The 21684-nt window shown below is 30.4% G+C and overlaps 2 protein-coding genes across 2 annotated transcripts in view; one reads left to right on the top strand and one right to left on the bottom strand.

The window, feature by feature from the left end:
* The window catches only part of LOC122273861 (galectin-4-like), a 28431-nt gene extending 6747 nt beyond the window's left edge, over positions 1–21684 (bottom strand). Inside the window, exons 1-7 of the mRNA XM_087164132.1 lie at positions 21585–21684; positions 18364–18414; positions 15985–16073; positions 12342–12546; positions 8135–8254; positions 5298–5363; positions 3667–3755 (exon numbers count right to left, since the gene is read on the bottom strand). Coding sequence (XP_087020258.1) covers positions 3667–3755; positions 5298–5363; positions 8135–8254; positions 12342–12546; positions 15985–16073; positions 18364–18387 — 593 coding nt within the window. The 5' untranslated portion in view covers positions 18388–18414; positions 21585–21684. The remainder of the gene's footprint in view (positions 1–3666; positions 3756–5297; positions 5364–8134; positions 8255–12341; positions 12547–15984; positions 16074–18363; positions 18415–21584) is intronic.
* Positions 295–2181, top strand: LOC147809445 (THAP domain-containing protein 1-like). The gene is made up of 2 exons (XM_087164133.1): positions 295–587; positions 1355–2181. Exons 1-2 carry the CDS (start codon positions 435–437, stop codon positions 1451–1453), a joined length of 252 nt encoding a protein of 83 aa, XP_087020259.1. The 5' UTR covers positions 295–434; the 3' UTR covers positions 1454–2181.

Below are 21684 nucleotides of genomic sequence, written 5' to 3' on the forward strand. Positions count from 1 at the left end.
AAGCTATGAATGACGCCAATGCTAATGGAAGAATGTGGCAGCCATTCAGGTCTACTTCGTTGGACTACCAACGGATCGGATTTTTCATTTATGTTAACCCGTGCTGAGGCCTTCCTTATTCTAGGAGGTATTGGGTAGATCAATACCTCCTAGAATAAGGAAGGCCTCAGCACGGGTTAACATAAATGAAAAATCCGATCCGTTGGTAGTCCAACGAAGTAGACCTGAATGGCTGCCACATTCTTCCATTAGCATTGGCGTCATTCATAGCTTTGATTTTGGCGAAATGGAATTCCGGTGACCATAACAGTCATTCCCTTTGGCGCCGGTTCTTCCCCTTCCACGTGTTTTGTTATTTTTAATTCGTTTTCGTGAAGTTTTAAGTTATGATAGCTACTGTTGGATTACATATTTGCAATATATATTAATGTGTCATGACTTACCATTGCTGTGCAGTAAACTGCAAAGGAAATTATGCTAACGGTCCAAAAGTTGCCGTATTTAATTTTCCCAAAGATGAAGCTCAACAAAGACGTTGGCTACAAGCACTCTCACGGAAGGATTTTATCATCACTAAGAATTCTCGAGTAAGTTTTCTCACTTATTGTTTATTTCTGTTGAAATCGGGGTTCGTTGATTTAAATCAACACTTTCTTTTTTAAAATAATCATTCAGGTAGTTAAATCAAATTATATTCATTTTTTTATTTTGGAGAAAAATATATATTAAATTTAGAAGGCATTTTAAATGAGATAGTACAAATTTTTCATGATTTTCATAGTTTTAAAATTTGTTTTAATTGCATTTTTGTGTGAGAAAGTTTGACAAAATGTGAAAACATAATGCAGGCTATAAAATTCAAACAATATGAAACCGAAAATTTAAATCATTCAAAAAAAAAATATCACAAACCTCTATTACAACAGTTCTATAAGTATTTTAATATTGTTTTTCCTAGAGTGATAATTTAAAATTTTACCAGAAATTAAAAGTTTTACTTAAATTTTAATTTGCGTCTCTTACTTCATTGGGTATTGTGCATTAGAAGTCTTGGTTTTGTGAAGAAAAAATAGAAATTGTAATTGAAAATTTAATTTGAATCTCATATTTCATTGAGTAAAATATGACTTTCAACAAATATTTTGATTTTTCTGAAATTTTTTTTTTCGTTGAGTTTAAAAATATGAGAACATTTTAAGAGTGAGAACTAAATGTAAGAACATAATTTTTTTTTTTTACATCAAATATGTAAAAAAGCTTATGACATCAAAACTATAAAGTATTTAGTATAATATTTTTTGAAGAAATAGTTAAAAATAAAAACAAAATACTTAAAATGTATACTTGTTTTTAGGTGTGTGAGAAACATTTTTCGTCGGATGTCATAGTTAAAGAAACGGTGAAAACTGACCCAAAGACTGGTGAAATAAAACAAAAATTGTTCATCTTGTGAGAAATCTATCACATTAACGGATATCGAAGAGAAATTTAATGTGATAGATGATGTTGAAAACTCTTACATTCAAACATTAGACAGAGGTTGTTTGGTTTACCCTAAGCAAGAAATTGTTGACATAATCTTGCACGCATATGTGGTAGTTCAAAAATTAGTTTCTGAAGAGTTTGAAAGCTCATTTCTACAAATGCATAATCATAAAGTTTTGGCTATTGAAACTACTATTAATGTTTTGGAAAGAAAGGAAATATTCTTAAATGACAATCAATGCTCTGCTCATGATTCCAGTTTCATTGTTAAATTTTTAGTAACTCGAGCCATTAACACCTTTTTAAGCAATTATTGTAAAAAGCTAAATGATTCAATTTTAACTGAACGACTTAATAAAAAGAAAGCTAACTTAAACTTAAAAGTAACTCAATCTAAAATTGAACCAGAAACTAAGAAAAGAAAACTACAAACATTAAAATAAAGGAGCTGTTTGTTTTTTTCAACATTAAAATATAGAATCAATTTTTGATACAGCTTCTGTTTTTTATTTGTAACTTTTAAGACAAGTAGCATTATAATACTTTTTGAGTTTATTTGAAAAATATTTTGTATGACTAGACTAATAAATTAATGTTTAAGTGGTCATATTTTTAATAAGCTGAAGAGATTTAAAATGAAATCTTACATTGTTTCTATATTTGTATTTGAAATAAACAGTTTTGTTGCTTGTTTCATCACTTTTCATTTTTGAAAGCTGTGAAAAGCTAGTAACTTGTAAATAATTTTACTATACTACACTAATTTAAAATTGTGTTCAAATTTCAATAAAGTTAAGGATATAACTTTATATCAGCTGTCTTAAAAATGAAAATTTGTTTTCATAAAAAATTTTACTCAATGATAAAATTATTTATTATATATAGCTTGTTTTATGTATATATTTAAATGAAAGAATAATAATAAATGCTTACATAGATAAATTGTCAAATAATATTGTCTCATTCCTTTAAATAAATTACAAAAGGTATATTAGAGTGCAATTTTTTTTTAATATCTTTATTTCAATTGATAATGCAATTAAAATAATTTTTCTCAGAATGTTAGTATATGTTCGATAAATTTCATTCTTTTCAGTAGAGACGAAAAGTGCTTAAAAAATTTTATTTTTTGAAAGGTAAGTTTCTAATTAAAAACAAACTCATATAAAGTATCCGATCGAAGCTTTTCTGAAAAGACGCGGTAAGGATTCTCGTTGGACTACTAAGGATTGAGAGGGGTGTGTCGTGCTGAGGCCTTCATTCTAGGAGGTGTTGATCTACCACGCAATCATTAAAGTTAAATAATATCTTTGATAGAACACAGCAACGTTGTTGTCAAGCCAAATTAACAAAATATTTTTTTATTTACTTTTCACAATCTCCTAAAAAATCAAGTTACTACGATATAATGGTCAGCATATTAGTTGATAGGATCAGTTTATCAATTACTTAATGCAAATAATCAAACGGTTTAAAATATATTAGGGGGACCAGAAAGTAATGTCGCTTCGGTGTATTTGAAGATTTTATTTTAAATCAATAATGCACTCACCCTCGTTAGCAACAACCGTTCAATGCCGGATCAAAAAAATGAAATGTTTTTTAAGACTGACGAATATTTAATGCACATAAACGACATTACTTTCCGGTCCCCCTAATAATTCAAATTAAGGAAATTAACATAATGTCATTTATTTATATTTCTATCTAAATCTTGATGTTTATCTAAAAAATGAAGTCAATAAATACAAGCAAACTATTAGCAAATTAGTTGATGAAATGAGAGAAACAAACTTATGAACTTTAACGATATGGAAACCTTTAATGAGCATACTTCAATATATCGTATAAAACTCTTGCTGCTGCACTTTAATTAATCCACAGATTAGCCAGACACTGCGCATATTGTAGAGCTTCAGCGGTAACATGTGCATTTTCTGTTGAAATTTTAAGTGCAACTTTTTCTGAAGAAGCAGCAAAATCATCATTTCAGATCTTTAACATTTAGACATCCAAAACATTTAAGCTGAAATTCAGTTATTATAATTTTTCAACATATTTAATTAACTCAAAAATTGCTTGAATGTTCGATATTCTTTTCCAATAAAGTCAAGAACTATTGTATTTTGTTTCATTAAAGGTTGTAATTAGAATATTTTAAATCGAATTGCAAAAACTTACCTATTAGGATTCATGGTAGGTTTACCACAGATGTATATCATCATACCAGGTTTCAAACCTCCAAAAATTGGATAAGCGTAAGGTATACACTAAAAGGTACAATAGTTTCCATTCAACTTGAAAATTTTTATATTTTGGATATAATATATTAGAATATAAACATAGCAAACAGTTGAACTGAACTCGTATTAAACAGTTGGGCACCTGAGGCAGCTTACGGCCCGTTTCCCATTCATCTTTAACTTGAACTTTGTGGTGTTTCGATGAGGTGGTGGAATGCTAATGAAGTAAAGGAGTATTCATGTGGATAGATTAGTGGTTACCAACTGGCGGCCCGTTTTTTGCGGCCCGCGAACTAAAATATATTAGTTGAAATTTTTTTGCTGACAATTTTGTAAAAATTCTCTATGGATTTAAAATACTTTTATTTCGTTAAAAAAAAAACAACCCAATTTATTCGTTTCTGTGTGAAATTTAACATGCCAACGGTGCAAAACAATTTATTTCTCAGGTTTTGCATCCAAGAAAACTTTTATTATAATTTGTAATTCAATACTTTTGTTTTGTACAACTCGTTAAAAATCTGACAGTAATATTTAATGTTCCTTCAATCATTAAAGAGTCCTATATAAAATTTAGATAAAGTTGCGTCCGCCATTTGACTGGTGTTTTTATTTGCGCCCCCCGACCTTATGTAAGTTGGAAACCCCTGGTATAGAGGATCATTGAGGTTCTGACTGTGTAGTTATATGGAGTAGGGTGATAAGATTATAATGTAAAAGTATAAACTTGAGCTAAGCTTGTATGATGAAAATGAAGTTATGCATATGCGCTATTGATATCGGGAATATGATGCATAACTGCAATAGTACGCTGCTATTGGTCTGATGTTCTTGTCTTCAGTTAATTTTTCATATAGGAATATTTCATTCAAATTTGCTGCAGAGAAAGTGGTGGCTTTATCATATAATTTGATACTTAATTTAGCTACCGTCTATTGCATCTATTCGGTGATTTGTGTCATTTCTTACTAACCGTCTGACTTTTTCTGTCCTTCTTAGTATTTTATTCTGGCTGACTATTAGTTTGTTTAGCTCAGTTTGTGTTGACTTTCTCAAGACTGGTGATAGCAAACAGTTCTATGGAGATTTAATATTTTCATGCGAAAAAAGGGTGATAGAAAGTGGGAGTGAAAATCTCTTATTCCAATTCTGTTTAAATATTTACAAGTCATAAAACAGAATTCTGAAGCTACTAGGGTTTAATATTATAGTTATTTATAAAGTAATTTTCTGAAAGAGGAGCACTTATTTTAGGAGACTTATCACTCAATAGTGACTGTATATTTCAACTAATTAACATTTATGACATTAATTTAAAAATATTAAGTTCTTCATGGTGTTTCTAATGTTCCACTAACTGTAAATGATTTTATGATAAGTAATTAAGAAATGAAACACTCAAATATGTTATCCACAGAAGATAATTTGGATATTTCACTTCAAATAATAATTATTATTTATCAATTTCTGTTAAACCATAAAGATATTTTCTTTCAATGTATTTAAAATAAAAAACACTTTTCAAGGACTTTTTTCAAGATACTTGAAACATTCAGACAAAACACTTACTGGATTAAACACAGGTGGAAAAGGTGTTGCAGGATATGCAGGTTCACAAGTAGTTGAAGGAGTGACCTAAGTAGAAATGAATTATATTATTTCACGGTCTTTGGCAGTAAACTGAGTTAAATGGTTGGCTAAATAAATTATCAATATTTTTTAATAAGAAATAAATATCGATGAAACTTGATGTAAGAAAACATATTGGCCCTGACATAAACAATGTTATTTTATAACAATTATCGCTTTTTAAACTTAAATAAAAATTATAGCTGATTGATATTTTCTTTGCATTTTTGCAAGTTAAGTTTTTGGTGTTAGATTTATGGTACATTTAACTTCAACGTCACAACTGCCGATATATATATATATATATATATATATCATTATTATTCCTTATTCAAGTCTATTATTCAAAATTATGTAAAGATGTATGAATGAAGGATAAAGTTAATAAACGGCTTTCTATCCAAACATGCAGACTCTGACTTTTAAATAAGTCACCCTATGAAAGATGGGATGCCAATGAATGAATTATTCCCTATTTAAGTCTGTTATTTAAATTACAACAATTACCTATTTTCAATGTTTTTTTTATAATTAAATGCATATTTTGTAATTAAATAAATAACATTTTTCTTCTAATTATGAGTTTTGTTAGATAATTTTTTCGAATAAAAGTTTTACTAGTTTTTCTCATTGATGGTAGCACTGATATGTTACTTGCTTCAATTTTTTTCGACCAAATATATTTTTCAATTTTATTTTATAAGATTCAAGCTATAAGCATTACTGTAAAGATTTTTCTTCTTCGTGAAATTTGTTAACTGTTTAATTAGTATTTTACTTTTAAACCTAAACCACATTTTATTTTACGACAACCATGTAAGTTTGATTTCTGCTTTCTTTAATTTTATACTCTTTTTCAACTACATTTTTTAGCCATATCGACACATTATAAGGAATTATTTTTATCTTTGGATAATTGTTCTTTATTCAGAAATATCGCATTAAATTATATCAAAAGATGTGTCCTAATGAAGACTTTTGGTTCTTTCTCATTAATAGTTTTCTAATTAAAACTTTCAAAAAAAATTAAGTAATTATGACTAAACATATAATTAACGTATATAAACATAACCATCAACAAACTTCGCAAAACGCTGTTTCCATTTAAAACTGTTCATTATTTTTTTCATTTTGCATCCATTCTGTAGTTGATTACGAAATGAACGAAAGTGTACGTTAATACATACTCTAAAAAAAAGTATCAATTATTTAAAAAATTTCATTATTTTTAATTTATAAACCAGTTATATTTAAATCTTCTTTTGTAAGGTTCATTATAAGTTAAGTTCTTGCACATAACACATTTAAAGTATTGATACAATAGCTTTCGTTTGACAGAATAACTGGTACATATTAAAAATAAAAGTTAGCATTATTTTATACAACTTATTGCAGAAATATGGATCGAAAACCAGAAATTTAGTTTTGAGACAGGTGCAGTTATTATTGCACATGGAGAAGGCTATTCAAGTAGACAAAGTGCTTCTAAAACTAATGTTTTCCAGATCACTCTTGTCGGAACTTCGCAAAGGAATTGAGGGGGAATTGAGGATGTCAGAACTTTGCAAAGGAAGTGAGGATGTCAGAACTTTGCAAAGGAATTGAGGATGTCAGAACTTTGCAAAAGAAGTGAGGATGTCAGAACTTTGTAAAAAAGGAAGTGAGGATGTCAGAACTTTGCAAAGGAATTGAGGATGTCAGAACTTCGCAAAGGAAGTGACGATGTTAGAACTTTGCAACTTATCTGGATGTTAGAAGCAGAGGACTCAAACAGCACTAGATATCAGTGACGAATTGAATGCTGTCAGGCAGAAAACTGTGTCAGTAACTACTGTACAACGTCGCCTTCGTGACTATGGTGTAAAAGGTTGCGTAGCTGCTAGAGAACCTCTTTTGAAAAAACAACACTTAGTTAAACGATTGAAATGAGTTAAATAACGTGTTAACTAGTCTTCAGAACAGTAGTCAAACGTTTCGTTTCCTGACGAGTCAAAATTTGAGTTGTTGGAAAGCAAACGTAGGCAGTATAGGTTCGATGCTTCGTTTCTAAACGTATGACAAATCAATGTTTACTAACAACTGTGAAGTGTATGGTGGAGGTTCAGTCTTGGTTTGGTGATTTTTTACCGGTGATAAAGTTGGAGATCTTTTAAGAATCGAGGAATTATGGATAAAAAAATATTATCACAGAAATTTGCAGCGTTACGCTTTTCCATCTGGGCAGAGAATCGTTGATCAAAGATTTGTTTTTCAGCAAGATAACGATCCGAAACATTCATCGAAATTGTGTTGAAACTACATTGCATAAAAAAGTACTGAAATACATGAATCGGCCCCCTCAATCCCAAGATACTAATCCTATTGAGCTACTGTGGTATTAACTCGATAGAAATGTTAGAAAAATACGATGTATCAATCATAACAAACTTTGGGAGCCTTTACTTATTTGCTGGAACCAAATTTCAACTAGAACATTCCAAAAACTAATAGAAAGAATGCCAAAAATATGCGCTAAGGGTAAATGAGGATAGTTTGAAGAATACAAGATTGGACGAAATTCATAAGTTATACATTGAATTATAGATCTTATCACATAAGTGTACCTAAAATTATCAAAATAAAGTTAATTTGTTGAGATTATCAGTTAAAAATCCCTGCTATTTGTTCAAATTAGGCAGATTAAATACACTAGAATAATATTACAATATACTGAAAACTTATTATCTTTTAAAAGATATTTTGAAGTAAACAAAAAGGTAATTTAAATACAAACTTACACATTTTCCAACAAATTGAATTCGTTCGATTGTAACAGAACCTTTTATATGAAGGACAGTGACTATGCAAAAAGGAAGCCGGTGAACGAAATCCCAACAGTGTTGATTATTTACACTTATCTGGAATGAAATAATAAGATTGTACAGAGAGCCAAAAAAAAAAAAAAAAAAAAAGACACGGACCACCCTGAATAACTTTTGATCTAATGATCGGATCTTCACGTTCAAGGACTCATCCTTAATGGTTCAAAGGGGTGACTTCAAATAAGCTAATTAATTAGTGCAGACGATATTTTAAGTTACGAATTCGGATTTCCGACCCCCAAAATGTAGGAAATATGGTCCTAATAGCTTGGTTAGGAGAACGGTGCGAAGTTTGGACAATTTAATACTTTTTGTCTATTTCGCCATATCTCGAGAACATTTCAAACAAATTGAAAATTTTTGCTCGCAATCAAGAATAATCCCATTTAAAAAATACGTTTGTGTAAAATACTTAATATTTTCTGTTATTTAATAATAGTCGAACAATTTTTGAATTGTAATGCATACAATTTTTGACTTCATTTCAAATCATCTTATATCACATGGCAATTTACTAAATTTCAGCGAAAAATCGGTGGAAAATTTCTAAAAAAATCTAATTTTAAAGAGGTTGTATTTTTAAAATTCGATTACTCGGGATTCAACCGATTTCGTTCAAATTTTGTATTTTGCCTTGAGAAATTAGAGATTTTGAAATGAGGTCAAAAATTGTATACCTTACTATTCAAATTTTTTTTCGACTATTGATAAGTAAAATAATAAATATTTGCTGAAATTTATTTTTTGTATCGAGATGTCTTTGGATAAACGAATTGTATAAATGTGTGCAAAGATTTTTCAATTTGCTTTAAAAAAATTTGAGATATGGCGAAATGCGCAAAATTAAAATGTACATTAAGGGGTCCAAACTTAGGTCATATTTCCTAGATTGCAGCTAACCCCTATACTTAAAGGATCAGAAATCCGAATCAGTCCAAGAAAAAAGTATGTTTATTCAGAGTAAGTATACGCTTTTGTGTCTTAATTTTGTAAATATCGTCTTAATTAAAATATTTAGTTAGCAGTCTCACTAATTCATTAGCTATCACTGTATTTTATTTTAAATCTTTAAAATAAGACCCAAATCAGAAATGAATTTTTATAACTTATTGACTCTGAAATTTATCTAATTCCAATCAAGAATAAAAGCTACTTTTTTGAAAAGATTACAATTAAAAAATCTGAAGCAGCTAATCAAAAATTTTATCTATTTTCCCCGATTTGTATCGAAATCGAAGAGATAAAAGGGTGATTATTATTATTATTTTTTTTAAGAAGAAAAAAGTTCAAAGTTGAATAAACCACTGGGGGTGATTTTATCCATCTAAGGATACTTAACACCTTATTTTTTTTAATATAATCTGGAATTTTAAGGGATCACAACTTCAATATCTACAACATTCAAAGTATAATGTGTTCTTATGTTTATTCTCCAGTATATTGTTAAATATCAGTTTATTGTTGAGTTTATACATTAGAGTTTCAGATAAAAATGTTTAATTTTTCCCTATTCTTTTATTTGTTCAATAAAGTTTTGTGTACGACAATTTTATTAGATATTTCTTATCAAAAAGGTGGTAATATCAATACAAACAAATGCAATGTACACAGAATTTGTAAACCACGATTTGAATAATAAAAGATCAGTTCAGACTGCTTTGTTTATAAATAAACTACTAATACAATCTCTTGTTAACAACCAGAATAAAATATATTTATGGTAATTGCCTAACGTTAAATAAATCAGTGCTGTTATTTTGCTGCCATTTTGGATATTTACATATTGAAAGATTCGAGATATTTTTATTAAATAGAAACTATCAAATATTTGTTTGAATTCAAGACTGTTCGTTTAATGAAAAGTTCATCCGTATTATTTTCTAAATAAATACTTAAATTGGCCTGCAAATGTTTTCGCCTCAGATTTAAACTAATTTGCCATCCTAAAATGTGTAAAAATTAACTAAAAGCAGAGAAAGAAACTATTTTTTGTCTTCTAAAAGTGGCCTTTTTATGTTAAACTGTTCTTTCGCATTGTTTCCAGATATTTTAATAATATTATAATTTAAAATTATGACCGTCGTTGAACAGTTTGCCCAATTTTATAGACTTACAACTACTAATGTTCAACTCCGTAGCCTTGTAATTTTGAACCCTATCCAGAAGACTAGGGAACTGCTGGAACGAGTATTGGAGATATTTCCCTTCGTGGAGGACTTTCTTGATGGAAGTAACCTGCATTTGCGTTACATGGAGAGAAAGACTGCGAGAACCTACTACGGTTAGCCTAACGGAAGGGGGTCTCTAACCCATGATGCGTCTACCACTGATGATATTTCACGTCAGCACTGTGGCGGAATTCGTATTGACTGGGATTCGAACCCGGTTTGCAGCATTGCCAGGCGAATGCTCTATCCCCTGAGTCATCGCGGCTCATTGTTTCCAGATATGGGTCATTCTCACGAAAACTGTCATTTTTCAGTTCATAAAATCCCGAAAAAGTAAAGTGAATAAAAAGCTCTGAAACTTTTTATATTAATAGAAATATGTAATGGCATTATAAAGAAAGTATATATCCTATAAATTATACTTAATATTTAAATTAGTTAATTTTTAAATAATTAATTTATAATTAATTAATTTATAATAATTAATTAATTAATTTAATAAATAAATTAATTAATGTAATAAATTAATTTATTAATTTTTTAATTTATTTTTCAAATTAATTAATAAGTAAATTAATTATTTTCTCTATTTAAAAAGTGAGGGAATGACACTAACAGTGAGGGAATGATATTTTATTTTAATACGTGTTTTTATCTAAGTTACATCTACCTAAAGTTTGAAAATGATAACATACTAAGTATATCTAATATTTATTATAATTTACTCTTATATATTTAATAGTTTTTACAGGTTTAGGAAATAAAATTGGCTGGCACGATTGAACAAAAAAAAATTTAATAATATACTCATCTTGAATCATTCCCTCACTTCAGCGTCATTCCCTCACTTTATACACTAGTGAGGGAATGACGAATTCAATAAAATTTAAAAATAACAGTTAGACCTAATTAATTTCTGAAGTCAATCACATACAATTATATTCATACAAGAAAGCAACATATAATTATCCACTTTCTCGATGAAGTTGTATTTTATTTTACTCTAAAAAATGACATGAGGGAATGACAAATGTAAAAAATTTTACCTGGTTTGATTCATTCAAATTTATTCCACAGCAAGGCTTCTTTAAGTTGAAGATGGAAACATACTGCAATTTTGTTCTATGATGCCAGTTGTTAACTTCTGAAGTTTTTATTAAAATATTTTTATTCTAAGAAGATTGCAGGTGATAAGAACATTGTTGTGAGGGAATGACTCGAAACACTGGGGACAAAGTTTAAAATAGTGCTGTGTTAATATTTTTATCAGAAATTAAATTTAAAATTGATTTTCTGAATTCTATATTTTAGTATTCTGAAATGAAAAACACGAATTTGTAAAAAAAAATTTTTATTTCAGTAACAATTTTTTTCTTTTTTTAAATCAGCAGTGGGGACAAGTGAGGGAATGACATATTGGTATATTTTAATTACCTAAAATAAATAAAAAATAAAAATTGATAATTTTATTTCTATTCTTTTGTTAGCTTGCATTCTGAAGGACACTTTCCCTGAATTTTTTTTTCGTAAGCTGTAAAACAAACATAAAATATACTGGGGACATGAAAATGACTGTTTTTGTGAGAATGACCCATATACGAATTACAAGTTTCTGGAATATTACGAAATACTCAAAAACAACTAATTTGAAACCTGGAAAATATTTTTTTTTTAATCCCAAAACACTTTCCTAAACAATTTGAAAAAAAAATGGGATTTGCGATTTTATTACCCTATATGCCTTTTAACTATAAAATGCTAAAATATGAAAATTAAAATCAAGTTCAATTCCAAGTTTATTTATCTTTATTGTAGATATATTTTGACAATCCAGTAAATCCCTATTTATCATCAAAACAAGGAAATTTTCATCTAATTTTCTTTTTTATGGATTTCCAAACCGTGCGAAATAAAACTCTTCATTTTTCTTCTCATGGGATTCAAATGCCACTTACCGAATAGCAATGCGACTTCACTTCAATCTTCATCGTGAAACTTTGTCCTTGCCTAAAAGGAAACTTTCCTTGTCGTTCTTCTGTTAGCCAACTATCATGCTGTAAAGTATTCCGAACTGCAACATTTTTGTCCATTCTAACACTTATGTGTAGTGGTCTATCGGAATAGGTAGTATCTATTCCGGCAAGGAGGTTTATATCAAACCTGCGAATTTTAAATGCAGTTTAGTACATTAATTCAGAACTAATTTCAGAAACTAAAAACATCTACATTACTTATTTTTTATTTATGGATAACCGTCGCTGAACAGCCGATCCAATTTTCTGTTTACGACGACTAATGATCAACTCCGAAGCATTATAATTTTGAACCCAATCCGGAACACAAAGGAAATCCAGGATCAAGCTTTGGGAGAAACTTGCTTTCGTGGAGGACTTTTTTGATGAAACTAATCAACACCTCCTAGAAGTAGGAAGGCCTCAGCCAACACCTCCTGGAAAAGAGTAGGCCTCTGCACGGGTTACCATAAGTATCCTTTAGTAGTCCAAACGTAATGACATCTTTCTTATTTTCAACCACTGCGCAGCTTAGTACCCCGAACGCAATGGCATCTTTCTTATTTTTTATCAACTGCGCAGTTAACTTCGTCACATCGTACTACTAAATTGATCCGTGCTTAGGCCTTCCTTATTCTAGGAGGTGTTGCCTCAGCACGGATCAATTTAGTAGTACGATGTGACGAAGTTAACTGCGCAGTTGATAAAAAATAAGAAAGATGCCATTGCGTTCGGGGTACTAAGCTGCGCAGTGGTTGAAAATAAGAAAGATGTCATTACGTTTGGACTACTAAAGGATACTTATGGTAACCCGTGCAGAGGCCTTCTCTTTTCCAGGAGGTGTTGAACTAACCCGCATTTGCGTTACATGGATAGGAAAAGCATGAAAATATCCCATGGTTAGCCTGACGGCAAGGGGAATCTAATCCACACTCCGCCTACCAATGAGGATAATTTACGTTAGCACTGTGGTCGGTCTATCGCTCGGATTCGAACCCGATTCAGCTAATTGGAAGGCGACCGCTCCATCTCCTGAGCCATCACGACTCCATCCACATTACTTCAAGTTTTTCTTGAATTAAAAGGTGCAGACGATATTTTAAGTTAAGATATCAGACACAATAACGTATTTTCTCAAAATAAACATATCTTTTTTTTGGCGGATTTGGGTTTCGGTACCCCTATAATGTAGGGGGTAACAGCAAACTGGGTAATTTTGTTCTCCATAGTTTGGTCAGGAGAGCGTGCCAAACTTAGGACCCCTTAATGTTAATTTTACTTTTTGCGTATTTCATCATATCTCGAGAAATTTTTAAGCGAATTGAAAACTTTTTAGACACAGTTATAAAATTCGTTTATCCAATAACTCCCTGCAAAAAATGAAATTCAGTATGTACATATTAATTTTAATTATTTTATTATACAGTAGCCGAAAAAAATTGATTTGTAAGGCAAACAATTTTTTGTTTTAAAGTATGTAATATTACATTGCTAAATAGAAAATTTGAGCTCGGTTGATAATTTGAAATCGGTTGATTTATTCCAGCGAAATTTAATTTTATAAACACGACTTTTTTATTGCTCACAGGACCTTCGTTGTTCTCAAGAATAACTTTAATTTTCATATAAACATTATTTTAAAATATTAAGTGGTGGAAAAACAATTTAAATTATTTCTTTTCAAATTTAAAGTAATAATGAAATGTGTTGAATATAGTAGGTGGAAAAAATTTATTTGTGAATTTCGGAGAACTTTAGTGCAAAAAAGTTTATCATTGTAGCGAAATTAAATAGGCATTTTTTTGAAATCGATTAGTAGCTTCTGTTTGCGCAAATACTTGAAATGAATAAAAACTTGAAAAAATTAAGCCATATAATTTTTTTACATTTTTTTTTTAAATATAAATATTATCAAACCCCCACACACTATTTAATTAATTAGTATATTTATCGAGAAGCTTTGAAATCATTAAAAATTTCAATTACCGGAAAATCGGATCATTAGGTCAAAAGTTATTCAAGACGTTTATTATTAAGCTAAATTATTTTTTATTTTGCTCACAACACATGAAAGCAAATTAATTATTCGTGAGAAACGAAAAATCGTCTTAATATTCTTCATTGTCGAGTATCTTTGAATTTAGAATTCAGTAAAAATAATACAAAATAAAAATTCAAACGGTTGTTCGAGGATAAGTAACATATTCCAAACGAAGTTTATTTTTATTAAGAACTAAGTTGTGCCCTTAATCGTAGACGTTAGGTAAATCGATTTTCTAAAAAAATCGAAATAAAATTAAGTTAATAAAAACTGAAACATAAGTTTCCTATTAAATCATAACTAAAGTACTGTTTCACGGTTCGGCGTATTGACCACGGTATAGATACCTCAACCCAGATAGCAAAATAAGGTTTATTTTCACTCAACAATAACCTTTGAATGTAAACCTAAAGGGTTTTTAATACGGTTTACATGTAAGCCTTCTAACCTTGAAACGAGATCTGTGACAATCTGCTCTATTCGACGCACATTATCATAATCCAAAAAATTGGAAAACAACCTTCTATACAAAAACCTTAAATCGAGGTTGACTCAAGGTTTTCAAGCGGGAGAAATCCTTTATTAAAGCTAGTCTTAAGGTGAAAATAATCTTAAATCTAGGTAATTATAAGGTTTCTTTTCGCAAAGTCTTGTATGCTCAGCTAAAATCCACCTTGTCATGAAATTTTAATGGACTATGCAACTTGATCCTATCGCTAGTGTAACGTCAGCTAAAACGTCATTTCAGATCTAAGTGGCAATACTTTTTAAAAAAGCTTTAAAAAATAATTTTTAATTCTTTTAGGATGAAAGGTTTGGAACTGCAGACCTGTTTGCTTATAGAAAAAAGATTTTTAGTACAAGCATTGCCGCCCGGCCTATGTAGGGGGCAAGAAACTGTCCTTGCAGCAAAAAGGTCCTGGGTTCGAATCCCGGGCAAGGCATGAATGTTTCTTTCTCTCTCTCTGTGTTCTATGTCCTTTCTCTTTTGTGTGTGAAGGCGATCCGCCCTATAAACGGGTTGTGGCTGTGTGAATGGCGTGACAGAAGTCGAATTCCTGACCATAGATGGCGCCACTGAAAAACAGGAACAATCGCGCCCCCACTGCCTAAAACAGGCATACGACAAAAAAAGTACAAGCATTTTCGTGACAATGAAAAGAAAGTTCCTGTGAATGAATGTATGGATGTATGAATGGGTCCGCCCTATAATCAGGTGTGACGTATGGGTGTGGCAGAAGTCGATTTCTTGGCCATAGATGACGCCACTGGAAAACAAGAACAATTGCACCCCTCTGTCTTAACAGGCATACGTCAACAACAACAAAAGAAAATTCCGACACAGGATTGTCGTCAGGTTACATGCTTTCTGGGCATGGCTCAGGAAGGAGAATTCTAGTTTTAACTGCATTTAAATATTAGAAAACAACTTTTTTTTATTTTATCGAATATTTAAACTCTACTTTTTATAAAGTAAGAGATAGAATTTAAAAAATAGCACATTTTACTAATAAGTAAGATTTGAAAGTTTCATACGTTACTTACCACCCATATCCTTTTAAAACGGTTCCATTGATTTCAATAACACTTCTCTCTTGAATACCATTCGGAATAATGCCTGTATACGGAAGTCCCTAAAATCATTGGAATGTTTAATTGATAGAAAAGCAACTACTACAGCTTGCAAACATCGTGCAATAAAATAATGCAACCACATCACCCCTCGACTATGCCGCAAAGGGATCATTTATTGGTTTGATTAACAACAGAATGATGCAAAGTGTGTGTGAACATTGTAAAATACTCAAATAACTAAATAATAAAATTTCTATAAAAAGCTTAATATTTAAAACAGAAAAATTGCCATGAATAATTTTTACTTTATGAAAACTAATACCAATTAGAGACTTTGATTTTTGTAGATAGAGAGATCATTCCAGTTATGCCAAAAAATGAAATTATTAAATTAAATCCTTTTTTTTTCGTTTGAATTATTTCAAATCTATGAGTGAAAGTAAGACATTTTCAACAAAACAAAATTATTAATAATCAACACAAATGATACTATTTCAGGTAATTCGGATGATGCTTTATTATTGTTTTCCGAATTATATACATTTAGAAATATATACTATTCTATAAAGAAGAGGAATATTCTTTAACTATTTTTTTTTCTAATGGCAGGCACTGAATTTGAATATTTTGCCTATACTAGGCCAGAATTGTTGCTCATTTCGCGTTACCCAGTGGGCACCTGTGAACCAAAGTCACGGAGGCGAGCAACATTGCCCACGCCACACTGCCACAAACCCGTTTATAGGGTGGGCCACATTCACACATCATACACACAAAACAGAGGACAGCACAAAGAGAGAGAGAGAGAAACATCCATGCCCAGAGCGGGATTCGAACCCGCAGCCTTCGCAGTCAGGCATGCTAACCGCTCGGCCACCAGGCCGGCTCTTTAACTATTACAGAATGTGATTTCAGCACGTTCTGAAATCACATTTATTCATTCGAATGAAGTAAGCAATGTTGACTTCACTTTAATTTGCAATGAATTGAAGCAAAAAAAATGTATATATTTTTTACCGTAATACTCACATCTGTAACAGTATGCGATCACGAAAACGAAGTTATCGATTGCAAGTTTGTTGATAATAGTAAGGTAAAAATTATTGAGAAATTGTTCTTGGCGCGTTCTGTTTCAGGAAGATTTACCAATGTTCTGGGTCGTTCCTTAAGGAAATTTTGCTTCTTATTTGCTGCGTAAAAATGGCGTCCTACTCTGCCAATGTTTTTGATAGAACTAAATGAAAACTTAATAAATAAAAGCCTTAAAATAATAAATAAAAGCCGCTAGAGGGCGTGTTCAGGCGTTGCGATTGCGAATATGAAGTTAACGATTGATGCGCATATTGATTTTTTTACAATATCTGTGATAGTTACTTACTTTTACGGTTGCCTTAAGCATAAAATGTTGAAGTTAATTTTACTAGAAATTATCGTGTCTTTCGAAGTAGGCTTGGTATTATGTCCATGTCTCTCAAAATATCAAACTTCTTTATAAATGAAATTTATTTAGTTTAATAATCTTTCTATTTAATTGTTACAGAGTCCCACATCTTCTTTCGACTTTCATAATCCTGTTCAGTATTCAAGGTTTTGTTTACATTGCTGTTTGAATCACGCGTCTAAAAAATTGTCTAGAAAGGAGTTGTATACTTTTAAGTAATAACATTTCAGTTCGAAGCAGTTATTTATTTCTAATATTTTTTTGAAAAGTGAAGTGATTGAAAAAATTGAAGTAAAGAACAATGTTGTGTGTTATGAGGAAATGTGTAAAAAAAATTATTACAGTCCTTCCGATTCATAAAAATATTTGTGCATCTCTCGTTCTGCTATTCATAATAATCGCTGTTTATTATTTTTAATAATCGAGTTAATTAATCGAATCGAGTGACATTGCCCGGTTTACTCCAAACTCATATTTTTTTTTTTTTTAATGTTAAGTGCCACTGCTCGGTAAACATTAAACTATATGTAACTAAACTATTTATAAGATTCAGAAGTGTGAATTCAACTATGTGATATAAAACTTATTAAGATTATATATGATAAAAGATGAAAAAAATTTATTCTTTTTATTATTGAAAATAATGTAGTCTTTTATTAGTTAATAGGCTGATAATTGTCTTTTTAAACTTTATTTATAAAGTCGGGGTTCCACTGAAAGAAGGTAGATCCATAGCCGAAAAAAATTGGGAACAATGGATTTAAGCTATATTGCCTTGCAAAAACAAATCCTAAACTGTTATACAATAACTCAACAAATGTCCGCAAATTCACTGAAATATCTATTTATTATTTTTCCTTGAAACTGAAAAACAAACTAAAATTTAAAATATCAACTAAACAACTTACCGGTCTCACAACTTGGGATGTCATTGCTTCCAGGAACTAATTACAGATAATCTAAAAAGAAGCAAAAATTTTGCATAACGCATACCTGCCAACTCTTTTGGATTTTTCGGAAGATTTTATTTTCATATTTAAAGTGGTAGTAAATATATACTATTTTTTCTTTTATAAACTTAATTTTTAAATGATTTTGATCACCACTATTCTTACAAAAATGAAGCACATATATTAATATACGTTACTATCATGGTTGTCAACTTAAGTTTTTTCAAATACAACGTATTTGTTTGCTTAAAATTGAAGTTTTAATTCCATTTTAATACCACTGGGAAAAATGATAATGGAAGGGATTAAAAGTTGGCAGGTATGATTAACGTCACATAAAAAATTCTATAGTTTACAAAAAAAAATTCATTCTTATAACAGTCAGACAAATGTTAAATTCAAATTACATTCAATTAAGTAGGCTAGTATATGTTAAATCTTAAATAATATTTTCTATTTAGTTACTTAATTTATATTAAAATGTGCTTAAATTTATTTGAAATATACTGAAATATTCTTTGTGAATTTAACTAAAATAAAAATGTTTTATTGGCTAATAGGAATTAAGATGTGTTTCGCTTTTTTATAAAGGTGCAGGATGTCCCATAGTCTGTAGAAACCGTATATTCCACCGAAATTGAAACATTAATTTCAATAAATGTCAATCAAATAGAAACAACGAAAAATTAAAAATCTGAAACATAAAGTGTTCAGACAAAATGAACTTATACCATTAAATAACGCACAAATTTCAAAACCTGAAACTTAACTACATCAATCAAATGAACGAAAAATTTGCTTAGAATTGTCAAAAACAAATTATATCCATGGATTATATTTTCTTCCATGATAACAGTCATGTCCCCCAATTTTACATTCTATTTGACCAAATTCATTTACTTTTTAAAATTATGTTCTCAAATTAGTTGTAGTATAAAGTATACGATACGACTTTTTCGAAGTACCGATTTCGCTCAAATTTTGTATTTTGTCATGCGAAATTACATTTTTTTAAATATTGTAAAAACTTTTATGCATCATAATTCAAAATTTTTTCGACTAGTAATAAATAAAATAATAAATATTTACTGAAAATTATTTTTTGCATGAAATTATCTTTGGATAAATGAATTTTATAATTGCGTGTTTTCAATCAGCTTAAAAAATTTCCGAGATATGGTGAAATACGCAAAAAGTAAAACTAACATGAAGGGTCCTACCGCACTTTCGACCAAACTATTGGGACCATATTTCCCAGATTGCAGCTACCCCTTCATTTCAGGGGTCAGAAATCTGAATCCATCAAAAAGAGATATGTTTATTCAGAGAAAGTACGATCTTGTGTCCGATTTCGTAACTTAAAATATCGTCTGCACTGATTAATTAGCTTGTTTGAGGTCGCCCCCTCGAACCATTAAGATAGAGTCGTAGAACGTGATGATCTGATTATTAGATCAAAAGTTATTCAGGGTGGCCCGTTTATCTTTCTGCGCATTGTACGTTCAATTTTTTCATATTGTTATTAATATTGCAAAGTTTGGACTACTTTAGAAATTTTTTGACCTAAAATTAATTCTAATATTATATCTCAAGCGTCAGGTAGTTTCCAGTCGCTAGAATAGCGGTTCTCAATTTTTTTTCCGCTTATGGTACTCTACTCTAAATGATAGGTCTTCTTGATAGATATATAGATATATAATGATAGACCGTGAAACCTTGGGACTTAGTCGAAATATAAGTCAAAGAAGGGCTATTTATTATTTCGAAAATATTTAATGATCGAAATTTTATAAATTATTCTGAAAATGTTTAATGAATGTATGAAGTAGGAAATTTTTTCATCACATCGTTTTGAAAATACACTATCTTCCAACAAGTATTTGGACACGTGTGATTGAAAAGAAACACAGGCTTTATTCATAATCAATAGTTGGTAGAGCCTTCACGAGAGGCAATTGCAGCGTGAACCCTCCGGGGAATACTTTCTACAAGTCCTTGTGTGACGGCTAGTGGTATTTTCTTCCACTCGGCTTGGAGAAGACATGTAAGTTCCTTCGTCTATTTTGGACGGGTAGTACACCCCTTAATTTGGTGATCCAACTCGTCCCAGATGTTCTCGATAGGGTTCAGGTCTGGGCTCTGGGCAGGCCAGTCCATTCGATTAACCCCATTGGCACCATACCAAGCCTTGGTGACCCTCGCTACATGACAGCTGTCATTGTCGTCCTGGAAGTAACAGGGGTCCACACCGTAAAACAGCCGCAACGTAGGAAGCACATTGTCATCCAAAATAGTACAGTAGGCATCTTGCAGGGATCTAATGCCGATATTGTTCCCTACACGATATATACCGGCGGAGGGCGTGACGTATCTCAAGACCACAGGTATAGTCATTTGCATAAGTGTCTAAATACTTATTGGTAGATAGCGTACTAGTCTCAAAAATAGGTTTTATGTCATGGAAGCTAAGGCTCTACAATTTCCTGATAAACGACATGCTTGTGGCAATGAAGTCATCATTGCGCACAAGCCGTATTTACTTTCTAAACAACCTGTCACCTGGGTTGAGAGAAAGATGGGTGATCTTCAAGCAGCTGCTGGAGATTGAACCTCAATTTTTACAATGAGTTAGTGCCTTAACAACTGAGCCACAGCAACAGATTTGCAGTAGAAATAATATGAAAAAAATTTATCTTAATAGTTTATTTTGATCCACATCTCCCACCTTTTACATTTTTTTAGTCCATTCTGGACTAACAGTGAATGAAATTTACAAAAATGCTATATTATAAAATAATATAAAAATCTTTTTTATGAAAAAAGTGACAAGGCATTTATGCTGAGATTCATATGATATTTTCGAATGTTCCCTACCACTTGATTAATTAAATATCAACCAGTCGCTTAATTTGAGATAAAAAATTCGCGTAATTTATTAGTAATTTATTATGGTGAAAATTAATGTCTTATTTCATTTCTCTAGCAAAATTTATAAATATTTTTGACTTCCCTGCCACGTTGACAAAGTTATCATAAAATGTAGAAATTTGTCATTATTAAATATAGAACTACTTAAAAATAAATAACATCAAAATTGTTAAATATCAAAATGTGCTCATTATTTATTCATATAAATTTTGTAAATTTGGAAGAAAGAATAAAGAAAAAATTAAACTTACCGAAAACGCTTGAGCTCTTAGATTTGTAAGGAATTATCGCTTTTTTATTGAACTTGCAACTTATCTTTTTGAATTTATCGTTTCCTCTTTATTAAATTTA

Source organism: Parasteatoda tepidariorum, chromosome 5, assembly GCF_982258835.1.
Source record: "Parasteatoda tepidariorum strain Cologne lab strain chromosome 5, Ptep-v5.0, whole genome shotgun sequence".
NCBI classification, from domain to species: Eukaryota; Metazoa; Arthropoda; class Arachnida; order Araneae; family Theridiidae; genus Parasteatoda; species Parasteatoda tepidariorum.